Source organism: Oncorhynchus masou, chromosome 29, assembly GCF_036934945.1.
Source record: "Oncorhynchus masou masou isolate Uvic2021 chromosome 29, UVic_Omas_1.1, whole genome shotgun sequence".
NCBI lineage: Eukaryota > Metazoa > Chordata > Actinopteri > Salmoniformes > Salmonidae > Oncorhynchus > Oncorhynchus masou.
Genome location: NC_088240.1, coordinates 57,981,972 through 58,003,507, shown reverse-complemented (window position 1 = coordinate 58,003,507; position 21,536 = coordinate 57,981,972). Strand labels below are relative to the sequence as shown.

Below are 21,536 nucleotides of genomic sequence, written 5' to 3'. Positions count from 1 at the left end.
CATACAATATCATTCTAAAGTGTCCTATTTAATTCTGTGGGAAGTGACCCTGCCTTGTAAGAGTCATCAATTTGCATCCATGGATATGGCACATTCCCTCTTTACATGCTTTAATTCAAACATGAAACATGGTGGATGATTGGTTTAGGACTATAATGTATCTTTTTGTTGGTTTGTCTATTTTTTTAACCATTGTTTAAGAAAATAAGCAGACTGAGAATTCTCCTTTACGGAACAACCTGGAGATGAGTAGCAGGGAAGAGAAGGGTGCTGCAGTGCTGCAGTGACTTTGTTTTCCAAATAAACCATGGCCTTGGGTAAGGCGCTGGTCTGACATCTCTCTCTCCCCAGCAGACTGTCAGGAAGGCCTCACCTGAATCCTCCACCACAGGTCCATTCAGCACAGCCATGTTTCAGCATGTTTTGACTGCTTGGTATGCACTGATCTTGTGTCTGTGTGTGTGTGAGAGAGTGAGTGAAAGAGAGAATGTGTGGATGAATGGTTGACTGGGAGAGAGGGTTCTTCAGAGACATGCCCAGACTATCCAGTTCTCTTTGACTTGAGGAGGCACTCAAATAACCCAAACCCATGCAGGTACAGCATTGTGCTGTTTCTACTGCAATCTGAATTGTTGGCGCAGACAAGGAGGGAGTTGAGGCCAAATTCAGGATGGGTGAGATTTATTTGGACATAGTGTTTGTGTCAGATATTAGGTTTGTATGTTATGATGGCTAATCCCATGTTCCATACAATCCTGTGATGTTTATATAGAGATGAGTTGACTATAGTTTTTCGTGACGGATTTGTTTCTAGGTGCCAATATGAGTTGACTGACATTAGATGGGCAATGTGAGTGTCTTTATGCAAAGGTAAATGAGTGCTAAAGTCACAACCCAGGGAGTGGGAGTAGACTTGTCACCCCTGTAATAAGAACACAACTTTTTCAATATTGCTCGATTCAAAAACTCATTAAAAACGAAATGTCTGAGCAGTGTGTGGGCAAGGAGGTGATCGTGTGGGCGAGAATAAACTAGACGACAAGAAATGAGGAGCAATATTCTCCCCTTGAAAATTTACATGGAGGGATTGAATGAATGTACTGAATCATGGTTTTGCCTCAAGGCAACGTGTTTGTACTCTGAATGTAACGAAAACTCCTGAGAAAAAAAAAATATCTTTCTGCACTCTCATACTGCTGCTATTCAAGCAGTATAGACATGACTAAATACAAAAAGTTAAAGCAACAGCGCCCTCTAGTGACAGGACTCCTATACAACAACAACTGGAGCTTAAATTTAACTAGGCAAGTCAGGTTAAGAGCATATTCTTATTTACAATGATGGCCTACACCGACCAAACCCGGACGACGCTGGTCTGATTGTGTGCCGCCAACCACGGCCGGTTGTGATACAGCCTGGATTCGAACCAGGGTGTCTGTAGTGACGCCTCTAGCACTGAGAAGCAGCGCCTTAGACTGCTGCACCACCTGGGAGTTATATTCTTCAAGAATCAATGGGTATATATAATTAATTTTTTTGCAACTTTTTTTGCCACTTTTGCAAAATGAACAGTCGGTCCTTGCTGAACAAATGAATTGACCTGTTCACGTCATAACAGCATCGAAAAGCTCGACAAACGAACAAAGTCCAAAAATGGATGTAGCAACCTCAGATTGCCCCTATAAATATAAATGAACACAGTACATAAATAAAAGCTAATGAGAGCTCCATATTTTATTTACTTTTCAATCTATGCATTACGACATTTCTATAAAAACTTTTATTTTTAACAATAGTTAATATTTCACCCGACAAAAAAAACAAACATGTACACCATGCTAATTAATAAATAAATAAATAATTCCATAAATATACATTTTGGACCATCTGTCATATTGCATCAAAGGATCAGCTGCTTCGATACATTAGTGTTGTGTCACACTTAATCCATTAATCTATTACCATCCCATTTGGTGACGTGAATTATTGCAATATAATATATTTACAAATAATTTGTCTTTCTTTATTTGAAGACACTAAAGGTCACCCTAAACATACAGTATATATTTATCCCATACCAAAACAAAAATCAAGGTACAGTAGAAATTTCTCAAAATATGTTTTGGGATCCATGTTTTTGAATTACAATGACAAGTGCACTTGTGTTTCTTTCACTTCCACCAGTCTCTTTAGGTCAGGGGTGTCAAAATAAATCCCCGGAAGGTTGTGTGCTTGCTTATTTTTGTAATTTATGTCAAATTAAAGGCCTAGAGAACTAGATGAGAGGAGCGAAAACCCGCAGACACAAGGCGCTCCAGGAATTGAGTTTGACACCCTCTAGTTTAGGTCCTGTTCATTACTCAGTCAGAGTAAATCAGATTAGGAAAGTCAGCAAAAATATAAATACTGTATTACAGCAGGTATGTGAGAGAAAACAGCGTTATCTTAACATCATGCCGTGATAACAAATGAAAGAGGAACTTACTTTTCCTTCCAGATAAATAGTCAAAATAAATATTGTTTAAATGTGACATCCATAGAATGTCAACTTGAAATACATTGATTGAAGCGGGATCAGCAGAGCAGAAATCATTGATTGAAGTGGAACAAATGTCCCATTTGACATTTCAGGGCGACTAACTAGTACAGAACTGTTGTATCTGTAACTTTTAAAAACTCTTGAGATTACCACCATAATAGCACAAAATACAACCAACGGCCAGTTTATTAGGTACACCACCCTGTTCACAAAAATGAATCGCTCTTACAGACAGTGAGTCATGTGGCCTGCTATGTAAAGCAGACAGACAGGCTTCAAGGCATTGAGTTACTGTTCGATTGAATGTTAGAATGGGCAAAATGAGTGACCTACGCGACTTTGAGCGTGGTATGATTATCGGTGCCAGGTGCGCTTGTATCCAGTATCTCAGAAACGGCCACCCTCCTGAGCTTTTCATGCACGACAATGTCTAGGGAATACCTGAGAATGGTGCAGCAAATTAAAAACAGCAGTCCTGGGGTAAAAAAAAAAACAGCTTGTTGATGAGAGGGGGGTCGAAGGAGAATGGCAAGAATCGTGCAAGGTAACAGGCGGGCCACAAACAGACAAATAACCGAGCAGTACAACAGTGATGTGCCGAACGGCATCTCTGTGCACAACGCACAACTCGTCACGGATGGGCTATTGCAGCAGACAACCACACCGGGTTCCACTCCTATCAGCTGAAAACAAGAAGAAGCGGCTCCAGTGGGCACAAGATCACCAACACTGACAATTGAGGAGTGGAAAAACATTGTCTGGTCCGACGAATCCCGGATCCTATTGAGTCATGCTGATGGCAGTCAGGATTTGGCATAAGCAGCATGAGTCCATGACCCCATCCTGCCTAGTGTCAACCGTACAAGGTGGTGGCGGTGGTGTAATGGTGTTGGGAATATTTTCCTGGCACAGGTTAGGTCCCTTGATACCAGTTGATCAACATTTGAATGCCACAGCGCAACTAAACATTGTTGCGGACCATCCCTTCATGGCTACTGGGGGGTCCAAACCGGTACAAGATGGGTGTACCTAATAAACGGGACACTGAGTGTAAGCGTAAAGTTTTCCCACTTTTGCAAAATGAACAGTCGGTCCTTGCTGAACAAATGAATTGACCTGTTCACGTCATAACAGCATCGAAAAGCTCGACAAACGAACAAAGATGAGGTTGGTGTTGTGTGTGCTTTTGTTAGACAGCTGCCATATTTGCAGAGTGAGACAGACGGCCAAGCACAGCAAAGCAGACAAGACACTGTCCTACAGTAGAAAACACCGTTCCTAACCAACTCAGCCTTGAGCCCCGCCCTCGGATTCTGGTCACCATGGTAACACTGTCACAGCCCGTCCATCATGGCCAGAAGGTCATCCCCTTTACTGTTGGCACTCGATGAGCATGGCTCACCAGCCTCCTCCGTGAAGTCCCCCATGATCTTAGCCAGCTCCGCATTGGCTTGCTGGTTCTGAAAAAGAATGCAAGCCACCAATGGTAGATCTGAAAGGTCTCGATTGGGGAGGGGCTTACATTTGATTATAGTACATCTTGTTAGACTGGCCTATCTTGATCGTAGTGCAGCTCAGATAACCTACAATCCTTAGCCTGTCAACCTACAATCCTTAGCCTGTCAATTACAGAAGCTATTCTGTAAGTGCTAAGAGATGACTGCACGGGTGGAGTAAGTCTCCTGTGACAGGTTTTCATGGGGGACCTGTTTGACGGTTACAACACAGCATGTACAGTAAGACAGTCTCAATCTACGAAATGCTTCCATATCATCCCTTCAAGTTACATAAAAGCATGTTATATGGTTGAATATTTATCTAGCCTCTGACAGAAATAATATAGGTTAGAATGAGCTTTACCTTAGTCGCTTGGATTTTTATGACGTCATATGAAAACTCGTCTGGTCTCGATATCAAGGCCTCCCTAAGAGGAAGACAAATCCACATTATTGTTAAAGGCCCAGTGCAGTGAAAACCTTGATTTTTCTGTGTTTTATACACTATATGACCAAAAGTACGTGGACACCTGCTCATCTAACAACTCATTCCAAAATCATGGAGTTTGTCCCCACTTTGCTGCTATAACAGTCTTATGGGAAGGCTTTCCACTAGATGTTGGAACATTGCAGCGGGGCACTGAAGTCGGGCACCGATGTGGGGCGATTCGTCCTGGCTCGCAACCGGCGTTCCAATTCATCACAAAGGTGTTCAATGGGGTTGACATCAGGACTCTGTGCAGACCATTCAAGTTCTTCCACACCGGGCTCGACAAATCATTTCTGTATGGACCTCACTTTGTGCAAGGGGGCATTGTCATGCTGAAACAGGAAAGGGCCTTCCCTAAACTGCTGCTACAAAGTTGGAAGCACAGAAGCGACTATGATGTCATTGTATGCTGCAGCGTTAAGATTTCCCTTCACTGGTACTAAGGGGCCAAGCCTGAATGAAAAACAGCCCCAAACTATTATTCCTTCTCCACCAAACTTTACAGTTGGCACTATGCATTGGGGCAGGGTAGCATTGGGCGGCAGGGTAGCCTAGTGGTTAGAGCATTGGACTAGTAACCGGAAGGTTGCGAGTTTAAACCTCCGAGCTGACAAGGTACAAATCTGTCGTTCTGCCCCTGAACAGGCAGTTAACCCACTGTTCCCAGGCCGTCATTGAAAATAAGAATGTGTTCTTAACTGACTTGCCTGGTTAAATAAAGGTAAAAAAAAAAAAGTAGCGTTCTGCTGCCAGCAGCCAAACCCAAATTCGTCCGTCAGACTGCCAGATTGTGAAGCGTGACTCATCACGCCAAGGAACGCGTTTCCACTACTCCAGAGTCCAATGGCGGCGAGCTTTACACCACTCCAGCTGACGCTTGGCATTGCACATGGTGATCTTAGGCTTGTGTGCAACTGCTCGGGCCAAGGAACCCCATTTCATGAAACTCCCGAAGAACAGTTCTTGTGCTGACGTTGCTTCCAGTAGCAGTTCCGATCTCGGTAGTGAGTGTTGCAACCGAGGACATACGATTTTTACGTGCTACGCACTTCAGAACTTAGTGGTCCCGTTCTGTGAGGTTGTGCGGCCGATTTCTTCGTGGCTGAATCGTTGTTGCTCCTGGACGTTTCCACTTCACCGTGTCAGCACTTGCAGTTGACCGGGGCAGCTCTAGCAGGGCAGAAATCTGACTAACTGACTTGTTGGAAAGGTGGCATCCTATGACGGTGCCACATTAAATGTCACTGAGCTCTTCAGTAAGGCCAGTCTACTGCCAATGTTTTGCTATGGAGATTGCATGGAGGTGTACTCAATTTTGTACACCGGTCAGCAACGGGGGTGGCCGAAATAGCCTAATCCACTAATTTTAAGGGCGTCCACATACATTAGTATATATTTCCACACAATGAGGTTGGAATAATACTGTGAAAATTATGATAATGCCCTTTTAGTGTAAGGGCCATTTTAAAAGACTGAGTTTTGGCTTGTCTGGTGACATCAAGCAGTAAATTAGTTAATAGACCACTAAGAAAGCCAATTCAAAACCTCTCTGCCAATAATAGCTAGTTTTCAGCTTTCCCTCCCCACTCAGACCACACCCAGACAGTCCTAGCAAAATTATTAGTTGAGAATTTGCTCTGCTAAGAAGCTAGTTTTGTTTCTTTCTGACCATTTTTATTGGAAACAATCACAGTAAGGTACTTAAATGTAAGGTACTTAATTGTAATTGAAACTATTTGATAATGAGATGAAAACGGCTGCACTGGACCTTTAACGCTGATACTGATTCTTAACACTGACAGTGATTTTTAACACTAACTTAACATAATTCAAAAATCAGGTTCAGTTCGTTTCATCATGTTGTGAGGAGTACCAATTTCGTGATATCCAATTGATATGTACAGTCTTGTCCCATCACTGCAACTCCCACACGGACTCGGGAGAGGCGAAGGTCGAGAGCCATGCGTCCTCCGAAACACGACCCGCCAAGACACACTGCTTCTTGACACACTACTCGCTTAACCTGGAAGCCAGATGCACCAATGTGTCAGAAGAAACACTGTACACCTAGCAACCGTGTCATCGTACGTGCGCAAGGCCCACCACAGGAGTCGCTAGAGCGCGATGGGACAAGGACAACCCGGACTGTCAAACCCTCCCTTAACCCGGACGACTCTGGGACAATGGGTCTCCCGGTCGTAGCCAGCTGTGACATACCCCGGTATCGAACCCGGATCTGTAGTGATGCCACTAGCACTGCCTGAGACCACTGCGTCACTTGGGAGGCACGGTACGGTTGCAATTCCATATTTAATTTAACCACAATGACACAAAAATACAACAAAACAATGCTCATAACATAAGAGGACTTACTCTTCTTCCTCATCTGTGGCAAAGAGGTTGACTCGGAAGCCACTGTCTGCATTTCCTTGTTTCTGGACTTCCATACCCCCCATTAACCTGGCCAACATGTTCAGCTCCTCTTTTGCCAGGGGGTTTGGAGCTGTGTTGACCTGTATACACAGTGAAGGTGCGCATAATCATTAACACAATGCATGAATTGCATGATTTAGCTGATTAGGGCATTTTTCATTTAATTTAAGGCTGGTTTCTATTACATTTAAGGCTTAATTACAGATGACGCTTCGTCTGACTTGGACAGATTGTCCTTTCTGTAGCCTAATCAATGATGAAATAACACAGATATCAATACAATTTCGACCCTCTGTCAAAAATATATTATAGGACATACTGTAAAATGACATTTATAAAATATTTATAAAAAAATGCAAGGCCTTGCAGGATACATGCCTGTGAGAGAAATAGTACAGCGTAGTGGTTAAGCATAATTTCAACTCACCGACTTTTTCTGTGCAGAGCTTTTGGACGTCCCTGTCATGTGTGTTTCTACCGGACGGCTTACACTGTACCTGTGGGTAAAAAGAAGCCAAGCACTTGACAAGCTGAAATACAATGTAGCATCACGGGGGAGGCAAATAAACATGGCACTGTGTAAATTACGAAACCATTTGCAGTGACTTTTAGCTATCATGTTGATTTAGGCCCACAGTATATGACCATTGACGACAGTAGAGGAAATAGTAGAGAATGTAGTAGTCTCAGTGGGGGTAAGTCTAGGAAGGCCAATGGTTGTCAATACAGTGTGGAGCAGCACATACATGTTGGTGCCCAGCTTGATGACCCGCTCTCCAAACATCTCAAAGGAACCCTCGCGGAGAACACCGGTGTAGTTCCCACCATTGCGGAACTGCAGTCTCTTCACCTCTTCGCCATTGCAGCTGAACATTCTGATGGTAACAAAAAATACACACACAAAATATTCAGCAAAAACACTTTTAACATCATATGAGGCAACCAATAATTTCCTAAAGATAATTTGCAACTTCTCCTGTTTCCCAGAAGACACTTCTAACAATGCAAAGACGTTTAGCTAAGCGGTTGCAATGTACTTGTAACAGAGTGGTCGCTAGTTTGATTTCATCTGTCTACACTTTCACATTGAACAATCTCAAGTTCGCCACGTGAGCTTAAGTTCCTAAGACGCAATAAATGAGTTTTAAGCTCCGGCTGCACTCAATCCCTTGGCAAATACAGCTGTGCTAAAAGTAAGCTTTTCTAAATTTAGGCAGCTGCTCATTCAACACCCTCAGTAATGCAATTAGCTGGTCTAAATTAAGCCGACAGCATCTGTGAAAGGAGAGCAAATAGTTGCCATCAAAAAGCACAACAAAACAGTAAAAAAAATGTTTTTTAAAATGTTTTACTATGGATACAGCCATATTCAATGCATATAATAAAATTGAGATTTTACTCTACTGCAACAAACTTGGCTTGGTTGGATTGGTGAGATTCCATGTTATGTGGGCATGGACAATTATAGCGGTGGTACCTGATAAGTCCTGGGATGTGCGTTCCGTGGGGCACAGGACCCGAGATCGGGAGGACAAAACGTCCATTGGAATTCTGCACTTTGTCTTTGAGGAAGATGGACACCTGCAAAGACAGATGAGCAAAATGTAGTGATAATTGTGTAATCTCTTGTGGACAGACTACTAAAACATAAATTATACTGTAGATCTGTCCTGATAGAACGGGATGAGTGAGATAGCGAGCAGCATTAGTTCCGGTGCTTTGGACAAATCAAGATTTCGCAGGTGTTAGCATCTGACCAATTACGCAAGACTTTAGTTCTGGGTTAACCGAGATTACAATGTGTATAATTCCTTATGATGGAGTTATAATGCATTGTAAAGGGATAAATCACCCAAATACAAAATTAAATACTGGCTTCCTTACTTTGTAAGCAGTTTACAGACAAGTTATGACAGCAATTCATGCTTTGGTTTAGCTTCCCTGGCACGGTTTTCAAATGCTAACGTTTTAGCGTTTAAAAATGTTAATAGTACCATAACTCTGTCAATCTCTGAAACCCATCAAAATATGCCACACTCCCCCTTCCCAACACGCTCATCATCTGTCGAAAAAGTTAGACAAACTTCTGCGAGATCCTGAACTCACCCTTATGTGCATGTCTTGAAAGAAGATGAGGAGCGTTTGCCGGATGAGCTGAAATTCACCACTAGACAAGGGTGTGTACATCTAGAAATAAGAGCACAAAACATGCAATGAATAAGAGATCATACTGAACACTTAGCTGAGGTTTGAGCAATTGAAGGGAAGTTCATTGTACCTCTATGAGCTGTCTGTATGTCTCGTCAACCTGGCTGAGAACGCTTGGGGTGTCCTTCACAAAATCCTTGATGGCATCCATATGGTTGAAGGACACAAGGAGGATATCTTTGGCCCGCGGGCAGAGGAGCACCTGGTACTTGAAGGCCATGGTCATCAAGTCATACAGCTGTGTGCATGAACAACAGTCATATGGATGATGAGGGGTTATTGTTATGCTCAAAAATAGCTGCTGCCAGTTCATAATGTACACCAGATGGAGCTGTCAGCATATTTGAACAACCTAGGATCATGCTCTGCAGGTGGATTTATGCAACATTAAACTTATAATCAGGATTAATTACATCAAAATGCTGAAGATATTCGGTTTGATAGCCTACATAAAACCACTTTTTAAACACAACAGATAGAACTCTTCAAAATAGTCAAGCAATGATGGTGCAATAAATGATGAAAGCTTTGAAAATTATAGGTCTACATAGGGTTTTCAGTGACTTGGGCAATTTCCCCAAGTACCTAGAATTAAGAGTATTAAAGGGTCACTTGGTAAAGAGGACGTGATTCTGAGAATGTGATAAAAGTGGTAACGTCGCCATGACAGCTTCTCAGCTGACTCCAAAACGGGGTGAATGATAGAAGTTGTTAGGGATTTATCTATCTTTCTCAGAAAGGAAATAACAACTCAATGGCCTTTCACTTCCAATAAAGGGTCCTTTTAATCAGGGATGAAACAGAAGAAAACAGACTGAAGCACAGAGGGATTACACATCCTTGTCCAATAAGGAAAGCCTATTTTTGTTTTCTGGTGCAAAACCTTTTGAAATGTTTTGTTACAGCATGCCCTGAACATGAACCAGGTGACACGATTCCATCCATGAAAATAAAAGAGCCGCACACTCTTTGAGCTCAGATGCAAAAATGTAATTACCAACGTTTCGACAGCCAAGCTGTCTTCATCAGGTATAATCACAAACACTGCGGGATGACTCGTTTATATAGTGTCAAAAGACACAGGTGTCTGTAATCATGGCCAAGAGTGGCCTAATATCATTGGTTAATAATCAAATATTAAAATATCATACAAAGAACAGCATACAAACAACAAATGGATAGCATACGATCTTAGATTAATTTGACTACACAAGTTTACAAACAATTACAATGGCAAAGTCACAATAATCACAAGAATGGCTTAAGATCAAAGTCTACGTTGAGACCGAAGGGCGCAAGGGTCTTTAAATTAAAGATCCAGGCAGCCTCTCGTTTTAACAATAAATTATCAAGGTCACCCCCTCTCCTAGGGAAGGTGACATGTTCGATGCCAATATAACACGGAGACGAAATCGAGTGGCCTGCCTCCAAGAAGTGGGCCCCAACTGGATAAGTGAAGTTTTTACACCTAATGGTGCTACGATGCTCTGAGATACGTACTTTTAATTCACACTTTGTTTTATCTACATAATTTTCACCACAAGGACAAGTTATAAGATAAATAACTGCCTTAGTGGAGCACGTAATAACACCTTTTATTGGGATCGATTTCCCTGTTTGTGGGTGATTGAAGGATCTACATTTATAAGTGCCAATGCATTGAGCACAGCCATTGCATTGAGCACAGCCATTGCATTTGTAATTTCCATCCAGTAGGGGCGCAAATAGACGTTGTTCAGGAATATCTTGGGGTGGTTTACCAATTGGTCTCTGAGATTTCTGCCCCGCGACAATACGACCAAGGGAAGGTCCGAAAACACATTACTGAGATTATCATCGGATTTTAGGATGTGCCAATGTTTGTGAACAATTCCCTTAATTTGTTCAGAGCACTTTGAATAGTGGGTAGTTAGAAAGCAAGAATGCGTCTTTTTGCGAGACTGACCTTGAAAAAGGTCAGGTCTTGTTTTGAATTTTCTCAATGGCAATATTAATCTGATCATTCTTGTAGCCCCTGTCCTTGAACTTTCTTTGCGTCTCAGCCATATTTCTGTCGAAATCGGATTGTTTTTTGCAAATTCTTTTGATTCGACAGAATTGGCTGTAGGGCAAACTATTTTTCAAGGGAAGTGGGTGACAACTATCAGCCCTCAACAAACTGCTACGATCAGTAGGCTTCCTGTAAAGATCAGTGTATAGAACAAGATCAGAAGATCAAGAAAACTGATTTGACGTGTATCAGATTGCATAGTAAATCTCAGATGCTCAGAACAGAAGTTAAGAAAAGCATGGAACGCCTGGAGCTGTTTTGCATCACCCCTCCATAGAACAAAAATACAATCAATATCCCGTTTCCAAATAATGATGTGAGGCAAGAAAACATTTTTGAGAGGATTGAAAATAGACTGTTTCTCCATGTAACCCACATACAAATTAGCATAGTTAGGAGCCATGGGGGATCCCATAGCAGTACCTTTCATCTGAATAAAGAAATCATTTAGAAACATGAAATAGTTATGCGTGAGTACTATTTCAGCCAATGTTACAATGCATGCACTGGAAAGTAGTTCATTAGGGTCACGTTGCAGAAGAAAATGTTCCATAGCTGCAATACCGCCCTCGTGTGGAATATTAGTGTATAATGACTCAACATCAAAAGTAACTAACAAGGTATTCTCAGGGAGAGGATCAAGAGATTCAATGATAGAGATCATACTGCTGGTGTCCTTTACAAAGGAGGGGAGCTGTTCTGCAAGTGGTCTAATAAAAAAGATTCCATCCATACCTTGTCCATGCTGGCCTGGTTGAGTCTCATGATGGAGGCGTGGGCCAGTCGGTCAAACACCGTCCTGAGGGCCTTCTTGGAGTACAGCTCCTGTGGCTTGAACAGCTCCTCCAAAAACTTTTTATTGAACATGGTGGTGATGATGTCATTCATAACTGGCAGAGTGAGGGCACGGGACACAAGGTTGATGTCAGGTTACAAGTGGGGACTGGAATAATGTCAGTCTGTGAAGTTAGACTCATCAAGATGACATCATCAACATAAACATTGGGAGGTCTTTCCAACTTAAAAACATTAGATTTTTTTTGTTTGTTTCACAAACAACCAAATCTGCTAAAATGCTTATTATTGGCTCTTTCTAATGTAGGCGTTCAAATTGTAAAGAGCCCATGATATAACGCAGTCTTGATCGAACTGGGCCCATATTCAACAAGTGTCTGAGTAGGAGTACTGATCTAGGATCAGGTCCCCTTGTCCATTAATTATCATATGAAGGGCAAAACTGATCCTGGATCAGCACTCATACTCAGATGTATTATGAATTCGAGCCCTGGATTTAACTGTTGATGTTTGTAGATGTGAAGTCGTCCCCTTGTTTATGATTAGTATAACTGGGTGTATTCATTACGGAAACCGTTAAAGAACCAAACATAACCAAACTGAGCAAACAGAACGAAACGGGGAGGGACCTACCTGAATTTGTCTAATAGAAACTGGGTGGGTGTAATTTGTGGAACGTTCCAACAGGAATCGGTTCCAAAAACCTCGTAAAGTACAAGGTTGATAACAAACAACGCATACAAAGTAGCACGATCAGGTCACCTCGCTAACTAGTTTCCGAAAAACGGAATTAAATAGCCCACTCCCTACCCGGTATCCTATTCTGCCGCTATATAACTTTGTATGCGTTGTTTGTTGACAACCGTGTTATTTACGAAGTTTTTGTAACATATTCCTGTTGGAACGTTCCAAATTATACCCACTCATAGATACTCTCGTTTGCGTTTTCAGTTAGGAGTAAACGGTTTCTGTTGCATAACGTTTCGCAACAGACGAAATGTTTTGCAACAGAATCGGCGTAATGATTACACCCCTGGCAGAGTCTACCTTTAAAATCAGTAAGTTCCGTGCTCAAAGGAGTCTACCTTTAAGCAAGCAGATATGCATTCTATAGGCAAGGCTTAACGTCCACCTATTCCCAATTGCTCTAAGAAAGCAACAGCCTTTTAAACCATCAGCAGCATTATCAGCTAGCAAAGTTATTTGATTGGGAGGTAGAAACCGGATCTCTTCTTAATGAAGCCCATGGCTGAAATCTCTACAGTCTTGGAGGCAGAGTGAATGAATATCTCTGGGCAAAGATTTCATCCAGATTATTGCATTTGTAGAACACTCTGTTGGTTTCCTTGAAGGCCTCAAAGCAGAGCATGTAGGCCTAGTGATGCATTGCATGAGAAATATCAAAATACCTCTCCTTCTGTCATCCTCTATCCAATCAGCTACAAGTACAATGAAGAATTTGCAGGTTAAAACACAGGCAGGGAGACAAATTAATGTGCTCCAATTTATGGCAACCAGTTTGTGGACATGACAAGGTCAGTGATTCACCTGTAGCTAGTTGAATTCTAGCCTAATGCAACCAGACAGTTTTGCTAGCTAACTATAATGTTACCTTTCTTGGCTTTGTCAGCGGGAATATTCTGAGCTCTTAGGCGTTGATCCAAGATGTAGAGCATTTCTCCACCGAGATTAATAAAAAGCAAGGGTAGCGTCCTCGAAGACATATTTTGTCGTATTGTGCTGGATAGCTAGCTAGCGAAATGTCCCTTCTGCCTTGTTTAAGCGTATGTAAGCTTCCACTTGGTTGCCAGGTCACAAAGAAAAAGGACCAATCAGGTAGCACGTAGGCTAACGTGCAAAAATGTTTTATGTTTTGTGCAAATTAAAAATTGAGACGTATTTGTGAAGGCTCGACCGTTTATGTTCATTTATACCTGTGTTGTGAACCTCCCTGAGACACTGGGACAACAGTCTGTAAATCATCCTGAAAAAGAACCCAAATGCCATTGAAAACAAGAAAAAAAACATCACTTTATTGTGCATCTTATGTTCATACATGGTGCTATGAATTATTTAAGCAGTACTGTTTGAGGGTAGGGGTCAAATTTAAACAATACAAAAGTAAAAATGTACATAGTATAACATTGACAATTTGTATCAACAATATGTGACACAAGGTTAATTTAACTTCCACTTGAAAATGTCTTCAAATGACTGTACAAGTCAAACGTCTCCATTTCTGATGCGAATTTCACGGGCCATCCTGCACGTCTCAAAGAATCCACAGCAACAGGTCATCAATGCATCATTGCATATTGTCCCCTGTAAGAAAATATGATATTCAAATATGATGAGAATGAATCCACCAAATATTTGACAGTTCAAGTTCCTCAAACTAGGGAAAATCATGAGGCTAATTTATTTGTCAATATGTGTACTGATGAAACGCTCCATTCCTGTCTTTCATAATAAAAGGGTGAGACTGGCTCAGACAGGAATGAGTTGCAGTTCTCCCTAGTATGCTATAAAATGTCATACTCAATGCATGAATGCATCACTATCCCTAATTTCTTTTGGCTCCTAAGGGTAACATACCTGAATCCCATAGGTCAATCTCATGTGGGTCCTCATGGCTGTCATGCCTCCTGGAACACAGGCCAGGCACACGTTCTCACCGTACTTGTCAGCTGTGTAGCAACTTAATGCTATTGGGCAGATGAAGCCCAAGGCACCTGTATGACAACATTTGACCTTATTGTAAAATCCAGAAAATAGGAAACACTTTTTTACTTGAAACACTTGACAACCATTAAACCCTATGGTATGGTACGAGGTAGGCCTACTTAGTGATGATACTTAAGGTCTTATTATTTGTCTCAATACTCACAGACTAGGATGTCACTGCAGCAGGAGCACAGCCCAGTGCTCCACTTGCCCGTCTGCACATTTGTCCCATAAGAGCCTGCTCCTGGCTGGTGGGTGATGACTGGGTTTGACATGTCAATCAAATGGGGTCAGCTTCAATCACCTAAAAACTAACCGCATCCAACAGTTAGCACAGTGGTTGAAGTTTGATCATTTCCCCAATAAAGTAATAAAACAAAACTAGCAGCATGTTATTCCTTCGGGATAATTGCTCATAGGAAAGTTCAAATAAAGGTTCCATACACTGGTACTCAAGTAATTGATTTGGTACTCAAGTTTATACAGTTCCATTCAAACCCTGAGTTAGCACAGTGGTTGAAGTTTGATCATTTCCCCAATAAAGTAATAAAACAAAACTAGCAGCATGTTATTTCTTCGGGATAATTGCTCATAGGAAAGTTCAAATAAAGGTTCCATACACTGGTACTCAAGTAATTGATTTGGTATTCAAGTTTATACAGGTCCATTCATACCCTGAACCACCATCTTACGTCATATACTACAACCCTCTCATGTATTGCAATAGGTTTTAATATAACTACATATGTAAAATGGGATATTGTTGTATTGCCATTTCCTTAAACAAAGACTAATAATAACTGTTGTATAACTGTCATGTATCATCAAAAGGACAAGACATGGTGTTCAATCTCTGGGAAACCACTTCAAATACTTTGTATACTCTAGTATAGAAATATACCAAATGTCATACATGTACATCACTTTCAACTGTTCCTCAGAAACATTTTAGGTAGTTGTTTATTGATAAGTAGTTGCTCTATTGTAGCTTTTTCTACATATGTGAGAACAGAGGAAAGAGCATGTCACTTACCTATCTTGTCTGCAGCTCTGAGCCTCTCCTGATCTGAGTCAATACACTAACAGGAAGTTACTAAAGCTGTGAACAAGCGCTGGTTACACACTCCTAGTATGTTTCTCAAGACAACTCTCAACAGCAGTGAAAACACCAAATTCACAGGACAGTTAAGCTGTTTAATGACCTCACCATTCCACAGTATTATAGGATTCAAGGTCAATTCACAGGTGACAGATCATGAGTATAACCTTGGTTTAACATAGGTCGGTCGATAAACACCAGATATCTGATGTTCTTTCAGTTCTCGTAAACACGATTACAAGCTATGTTCAGGAAAGTTATCATATGATTAATCTTACACTTCAGTTTCAACCACAGTTCAACCATAGGGCGTAATGTTCTTTTTTCTCATCTTTCATTAGCATTTTAATCAGCATCAAGTAGAAGTGTTTTATCGCTTTCAATTGGAGTAGTTACATATCACCATACACAAGTGACTATATGTGATAAAAGTTTTTATAAAAGAGAGCAAACAAATGGATTATACAATACATTTTATTAAATGATTCATTGTGGATTTGACACTCTCAGGTCACATATGTGGAGCACATAGACATTGCCCACACCAAAACCACATATCTGCGTCACTGCATTTATTTGATGATGCATCTACTTGCAGAAGGGACAAGAAGAATGAAGACTTGGTGTACTACAGACAATAAGTTATTCATGTGTCTTATTACAGTATAACAATACACGGGAAAATTAATTTTACATGAACTGGTGGCAATGGGTGGGTGGAGATTTCTCCTTAGGACAAATGGAATGGTCGAAAAGGAGCAAACCCCGCTCACTGGGCCATGCAAAACTAATTTGTCCATTGAAAGCAAGACTGAATGCATAGAGTAAGACAGACATTGGATACTGTGGCAGTTTATTGGGTTCCTGTAGCTTCTGTCCTGGCTGGTTCTGCCAACGTGGGGGGAGGGGTCTGCTTAATTTTCTTCCTTTGCTCCAGTTTCTGTTTCTGCACCTCTTTGAAGACCTAAGAAAGGACACAGTCAGATAAACCTACAGAAAAACACCCAACAACAATGACAACAACAACAACCAAATTATAAATGTTTTCATTTGGGGCGGCAAACAGCCTAGTGGTTAGAGCGTTGGTCTAGTAACGGAAAGGTTGCAAGATCGAATCCCTGAGCTGACAAGACAAAAACCTGTAATTCTGCCCCTGAACAAGGTAGTTAACCCACTGCTCCTAGGCCATCATTGAAAATAAGAATTTGTTCTTAACTGACTTGCCTAGTTAAATATAGATAAAATAAAAAAGCTTTGCTTTGACTTTTAGATTAAGTCATGCATTAGACTAATGGTAAAAGCGATGGTTCAACAGCCTGCATACAGCAGAAATAGTAACAAGAAAATTGCTAGTCTGGTCCCAGATCTGTTTGTGCTGTCTTGCCAACCATACAGTACAAACCACTCTGGAACCAAGCTAGAAAATTGCGCTAAATAAAGTGAATATAGTTTTGTTGTGTACCTTTATGCACAGGGCCTTCTTGGCCAGCCAGCGTCGGGTGGCATGTCTGTAGTACTCCGGAGGGAAAGTGTAGGTGATGCCCAGCTGCTGGCAGACATGTTCAAAGGCGTCGTAGCGCGTTACCCTGAGGTGCTTGAGCAGCTTCTTCCTGCGGTCAATGGCCATGAGCATCCATCGCTTGTTCGCTTTGTCCTGATACAAAGATGGGGGGCCGAAACACAGAGTCAGAGGTCAAATGGAGAAAAAATAAGCTTAAAGAGATAACATTATTTAAGGCTTGATTCAATCCATAGCGCTGAAGAGCAGCACTGTAGGGCGATTGAAATGTAAAGGTAATATCTCATTGAGCTGACCAACACAGCATTCACCGTGAATGATGTCTCCGCAAGAATATTGCCTTTAAATGTATATTGTGCTGTAACGCAGCTCTTCATGGCTACAGATTGAATCTAACCCCTAGTCTGGGAACATGTCTTTTACATAATAGAGAAGGTTTTTTTTTCAAATTAAAAATAGCATAGTGATTTTGAGACTTTCAAAACCAAACTAAAAAAAGCATAGGGGGAGTGAGATACAAAAGTGAGACACAGTATAGTGACAGACTGCCAAACCTTGGCTTTAACATTTTAGCTGTGCTAAAGGAGTTATATTTTGCAATATGTCTGCAAAAATGTTTGATTCAATGTTACGTGTATACGTTGTGACAGTTTAAATTCCCAGCATGCAGCAGCACCACCACTACTACTCTGTCAAATGTCATGGTGGGTGTATGCACTACACAGGAAATCCTGTTGACAAACCTCACACCAGATAGGGAGCGGATAGGAAATTACACGTGTGGAAATAATATGCATTCACGTCACTGTTACTATAGGGACTTAAAATTACACAGTCTTGCATTTACCCGTTGCCCATACACACCTTTGTATGTTTGTGCAGGTGCTCCTGGTAGTTTCGGATTTTGGAGGTCAAAATGGCCACTAAAAGGTCAAGAAAGGGGTTAAGGAATGAACAAACGATTGCTGAAATAAGGTGGTTCCTCAGAGGAAAAGCATGGTTGTTCACTAGTCCCAAAACGGGAACCTACCCTTGACTTCTGAAGAGCTGCGGTCAGCTTCATCCCTCTGGACTTTTGCAATCAGCTGCTCCTTTTTCAATTTCAACTTCTCGCTCTGGTGACACACATGGTGTTTTGATTATGCAATATCCAGCATAGGTATAGAAAAACGGTCGTATCATAATGTAAACTATAGCAAGAACAGAGGTATACACAAACTGTAGTTACTCTATTGTAGTTATTCTTATGAGCGCAAAGAGAAAGACTAGATGAATAGAATGTAGTAACAAGGTGAAAAGAACATACATGGCTTGCTAGTTCCAGTGTCAGAAGTCTTTTGACAAGGTCATCAGCTCTGTAAACACATAATAACAGATCAGCATTAGGAAGAGATGTACTGAATAGTAGAGGTATAGTACAAAGGCAGAGTAGGCCTATATATTGTACAAATAAAGACAGAATAACTATTTTAAACAACATCATCTCAATGCTGTAGTTGTTTGGACATGGGAGAGTTGAACATACATGAGCCATGTCTGCATGACATAAAATGCATTTAATTTAAGTTTGGACAAATTAAATGTACATACGTTTGAGCGAGTGGAACAGCGGCATATTCCATTTTCAGCATTGTCGGAGGAAGATCACTCAACTGACTTGTCATCACTGATGGAAAAAAACTTAGACAGTAAATATCAAACATCCAAGTGGTCTTAGATCAAATAGTTGACCCGGTTCCTCCATACCTGGCTTCTTCTTTCTTACGACACGGGCATAGTTTCTCACAGACTGAATGGTGAAGCTCCCAATACCTGGTAAGAATTAAACAAATTATCAAACAATACATAATTACTCATAGTCCATTGCTTTATGAACCATAGGATGGTGCCAGATTTTTGCCTGCAACTACACTGAGTGCACAAAACATTTTGTGCACTCCACCACCCCAAGAACATCCAGACAACGTGGTGCACCTGAGGGAAGCATTGGACTCAACAATGACACGGTCTATGCACTGACGAATTGAGGCTATTCTGAGGGAAAATGGGGGTGGGTGGGGGGTCAACTCAATATTAGGAAGGTGTTCTTAATGTTTTGTACACTCAGTGTATGTGCCTGCATGAGAAAGCATCTGTAAGCATGTTCAGCAGCAACATGGTTTGCAGTAAGAGTTAGGATATCTTACTGTAGTAGTACTTGTTTTGATGTAAGCCTACATTTTGTGAACTGTAGTGCTGAGATAATAGAAACAAGAGTTGAGTGTCATGTTCTGCATACATGACCAAGAGTGGTGGAGTGAGAAAAGCTGCTGCAGCACATTGCAGGGGGCCTGTGGGGAAAATAACTCTGGTTCCCACATCATTTTCATAAAAAACACTTACTAGCAGACTGACTGATTAAATGATAGGAAATGTATTAGTCATATGTCTGGGTTAAAATGACATTACCTTCGCACCAGTCTGGTTAAAAAAATATTCCTTTCATTTCAGCTGGTTAGATAGGTAGCTACTAGCTATAGTTATCACTACAATAAGGATCCATTTTATGTAATCTATTTTTATAATGAAACCATATAGCTAGCCTAGTTAGTACACAGGATGATAAGGACAATGGGGTAGTGAATTGATGTCCCTATACAAATAGAAAGCCTGTGTCACTGTGTACACAAAGAGAATAACTCGTGTACCTGTCTATCATGATTGTTGCTGTTGTGATTAGCAATATGTGCACTAGATATCCTAACTAATTGCTGCAGTGCCCTCTCCTGGCCTACCCAAGGAAGAATTGTACTCACTACATAACTAATGGAAAAACACATTTTTACAAGGTGTTCTGATGATGATGATGATGTTAAGTGGGGTTTCACACAAAATCTATCTATTCCGTATTTTTCAGTAATGGTTCCTTGATTCTTGCTCGGCGTGTGCAGCTAGCTAGTTGACATGCATGCGAGCAAGTGCAGAAAATTAACAGCCGCGCGCATCGACAAGACGTTTCATTGTTGCATTGACTTATACGGCCTCCTTAGCTAACTAACATATTGCAAGCACACATGTCTACTCTGATAAATAAGGAGTATAAATATATATGTTTATTTACCTGTCAATGCAGTCTCATTGTTGCTGTGTGAAGGCCCTGTGGTGACAGAGGTGAATGCCCCATGTTTCAATTGGAGAGACGCACGGGTTCCTTTCAGCCTGGATAAAACACCACATTCTCGCAGAACGACAGATGTCGATTTAAAAACACTTCTTAAAGCCATGCTTGATAACATGGCTGATTCAGAGATGGTTTGATATATGTCCGGTATTAATGGTCAAAATGTAACGAGTAAACAGCATTCGTCCCTCACATGAGAATCGCCATTTTGATTAGACATAACCAATCAGACGGAGAAGTCAATTCAGGAAATGAGAAGGATGCTTGAATAATCGTACCGGTATGTTCAAAACAGACTCCAGCGTTATTATCCTTGGTATTTACAGTATTTATTTTATTAACGTGAACGAGTTACATTTTTACAGAATCCTTTTTTTTTTTATGCACGAGTGGAAAATAGTAAACTGTATAGGGCCAATAACAATACATTAAAGGTATTGCACACTCATCCTATTTCCCAAGTAACAATAGCCGTTGAATGACCAAAACATCAACCATAATATTTTCATGCTATTAAAATGTTCAGAATTTAAGAAATCATCCCAAACTATCAGGAAGCCGGGGAAAAAAATAGGTTGAGTGGGCAGGGAGCAGAGCCGGGTTGCTATGTCTGTAGTTTTCAGGTAATTGGGCTACATTGAAAACTATGCTGCTGGTGAAACTGTATTGGTCGCGGGTTGTAGGTTTTTGGGCTAATTCTAAATTGCACTGCGGCCACCAGGGCATCTCTTTACATTTGTGTTTTATTAATTTCACACTGCTACTGCTGACTAGCACGTGTAAATATGGTATTGGAACTGACTTTTCCCAAAAAAATCCTGTATATGGTATGCTTTCTTACTTACTTACTTTATTGTGTATTTCAATTTGTTTTTCTTTTCTAGCAATACATTGTTATTATTGCATTGTTGGTTTTTGAGTTTGCATTTCATTGCATTTCACTGTACTTGTGCATGTGACACAACTTGAAACTGACAGCTCTTTGAAACACCCTTGTGGTCGTTGCCAAGTAACAAGGTAAAC

The 21,536-nt window shown here is 41.0% G+C and overlaps 3 protein-coding genes across 5 annotated transcripts; all 3 read right to left on the bottom strand.

Moving 5' to 3' along the window:
* Positions 1-1,709: 1,709 nt before the first annotated feature.
* On the bottom strand, positions 1,710-14,069 carry LOC135520085 (protein OSCP1-like). 3 transcript variants are annotated; one of them, XM_064945409.1, is made up of 11 exons: positions 13,624-13,802; positions 13,421-13,450; positions 11,952-12,106; positions 9,237-9,404; positions 9,065-9,145; positions 8,436-8,539; positions 7,705-7,833; positions 7,386-7,455; positions 6,899-7,038; positions 4,400-4,463; positions 1,710-3,999 (listed from the first exon to the last, which is right to left on the bottom strand). In XM_064945409.1, exons 1-11 carry the CDS (start codon positions 13,733-13,735, stop codon positions 3,874-3,876), a joined length of 1,179 nt encoding a protein of 392 aa, XP_064801481.1. In that variant the 5' UTR covers positions 13,736-13,802; the 3' UTR covers positions 1,710-3,873. The 3 variants fall into 3 exon arrangements, with proteins under 3 accessions (XP_064801481.1, XP_064801482.1, XP_064801483.1); XM_064945410.1 differs by lacking the exons at positions 13,421-13,450; positions 13,624-13,802 and adding an exon at positions 13,946-14,069; XM_064945411.1 differs by lacking the exon at positions 13,421-13,450.
* Positions 14,023-15,876, bottom strand: LOC135520087 (cornifelin-like). The gene is made up of 4 exons (XM_064945413.1): positions 15,769-15,876; positions 14,899-15,046; positions 14,607-14,743; positions 14,023-14,333 (listed from the first exon to the last, which is right to left on the bottom strand). Exons 2-4 carry the CDS (start codon positions 15,008-15,010, stop codon positions 14,235-14,237), a joined length of 348 nt encoding a protein of 115 aa, XP_064801485.1. The 5' UTR covers positions 15,011-15,046; positions 15,769-15,876; the 3' UTR covers positions 14,023-14,234.
* Positions 15,877-16,290: 414 nt separating this feature from the next.
* On the bottom strand, positions 16,291-20,739 carry mrps15 (mitochondrial ribosomal protein S15). The gene is made up of 8 exons (XM_064945412.1): positions 20,454-20,739; positions 19,100-19,165; positions 18,944-19,019; positions 18,660-18,708; positions 18,384-18,468; positions 18,218-18,276; positions 17,297-17,488; positions 16,291-16,798 (listed from the first exon to the last, which is right to left on the bottom strand). The coding sequence occupies exons 1-8, from the start codon at positions 20,626-20,628 to the stop codon at positions 16,688-16,690; spliced, it is 813 nt and encodes a 270-aa protein (XP_064801484.1). The 5' UTR covers positions 20,629-20,739; the 3' UTR covers positions 16,291-16,687.
* Between the last annotated feature and the right edge of the window lie 797 nt (positions 20,740-21,536).

Coding starts and splice junctions, on each gene's coding strand:
- LOC135520085 (XM_064945409.1), bottom strand. CDS start 13,735: ATGTCTTCGAGGACGCTACCCTTGCTTTTTATTAATCTCGGTGGAGAA. Junction 7,456..7,704: donor ATCAAGCTGGGCACCAACAT/GTATGTGCTGCT, acceptor TTTTACCCACAG/GTACAGTGTAAGCCGTCCGG. Junction 7,039..7,385: donor GCTCTGCACAGAAAAAGTCG/GTGAGTTGAAAT, acceptor CTGTGTATACAG/GTCAACACAGCTCCAAACCC.
- LOC135520087 (XM_064945413.1), bottom strand. CDS start 15,010: ATGTCAAACCCAGTCATCACCCACCAGCCAGGAGCAGGCTCTTATGGG. Junction 14,744..14,898: donor CTGCAGTGACATCCTAGTCT/GTGAGTATTGAG, acceptor GTTGTCATACAG/GTGCCTTGGGCTTCATCTGC. Junction 14,334..14,606: donor GATTGACCTATGGGATTCAG/GTATGTTACCCT, acceptor ATTTTCTTACAG/GGGACAATATGCAATGATGC.
- mrps15 (XM_064945412.1), bottom strand. CDS start 20,628: ATGTTATCAAGCATGGCTTTAAGAAGTGTTTTTAAATCGACATCTGTC. Junction 18,709..18,943: donor GCTGTTCCACTCGCTCAAAC/GTATGTACATTT, acceptor ATGTGTTTACAG/AGCTGATGACCTTGTCAAAA. Junction 18,277..18,383: donor CAGCTCTTCAGAAGTCAAGG/GTAGGTTCCCGT, acceptor TTGACCTTTTAG/TGGCCATTTTGACCTCCAAA.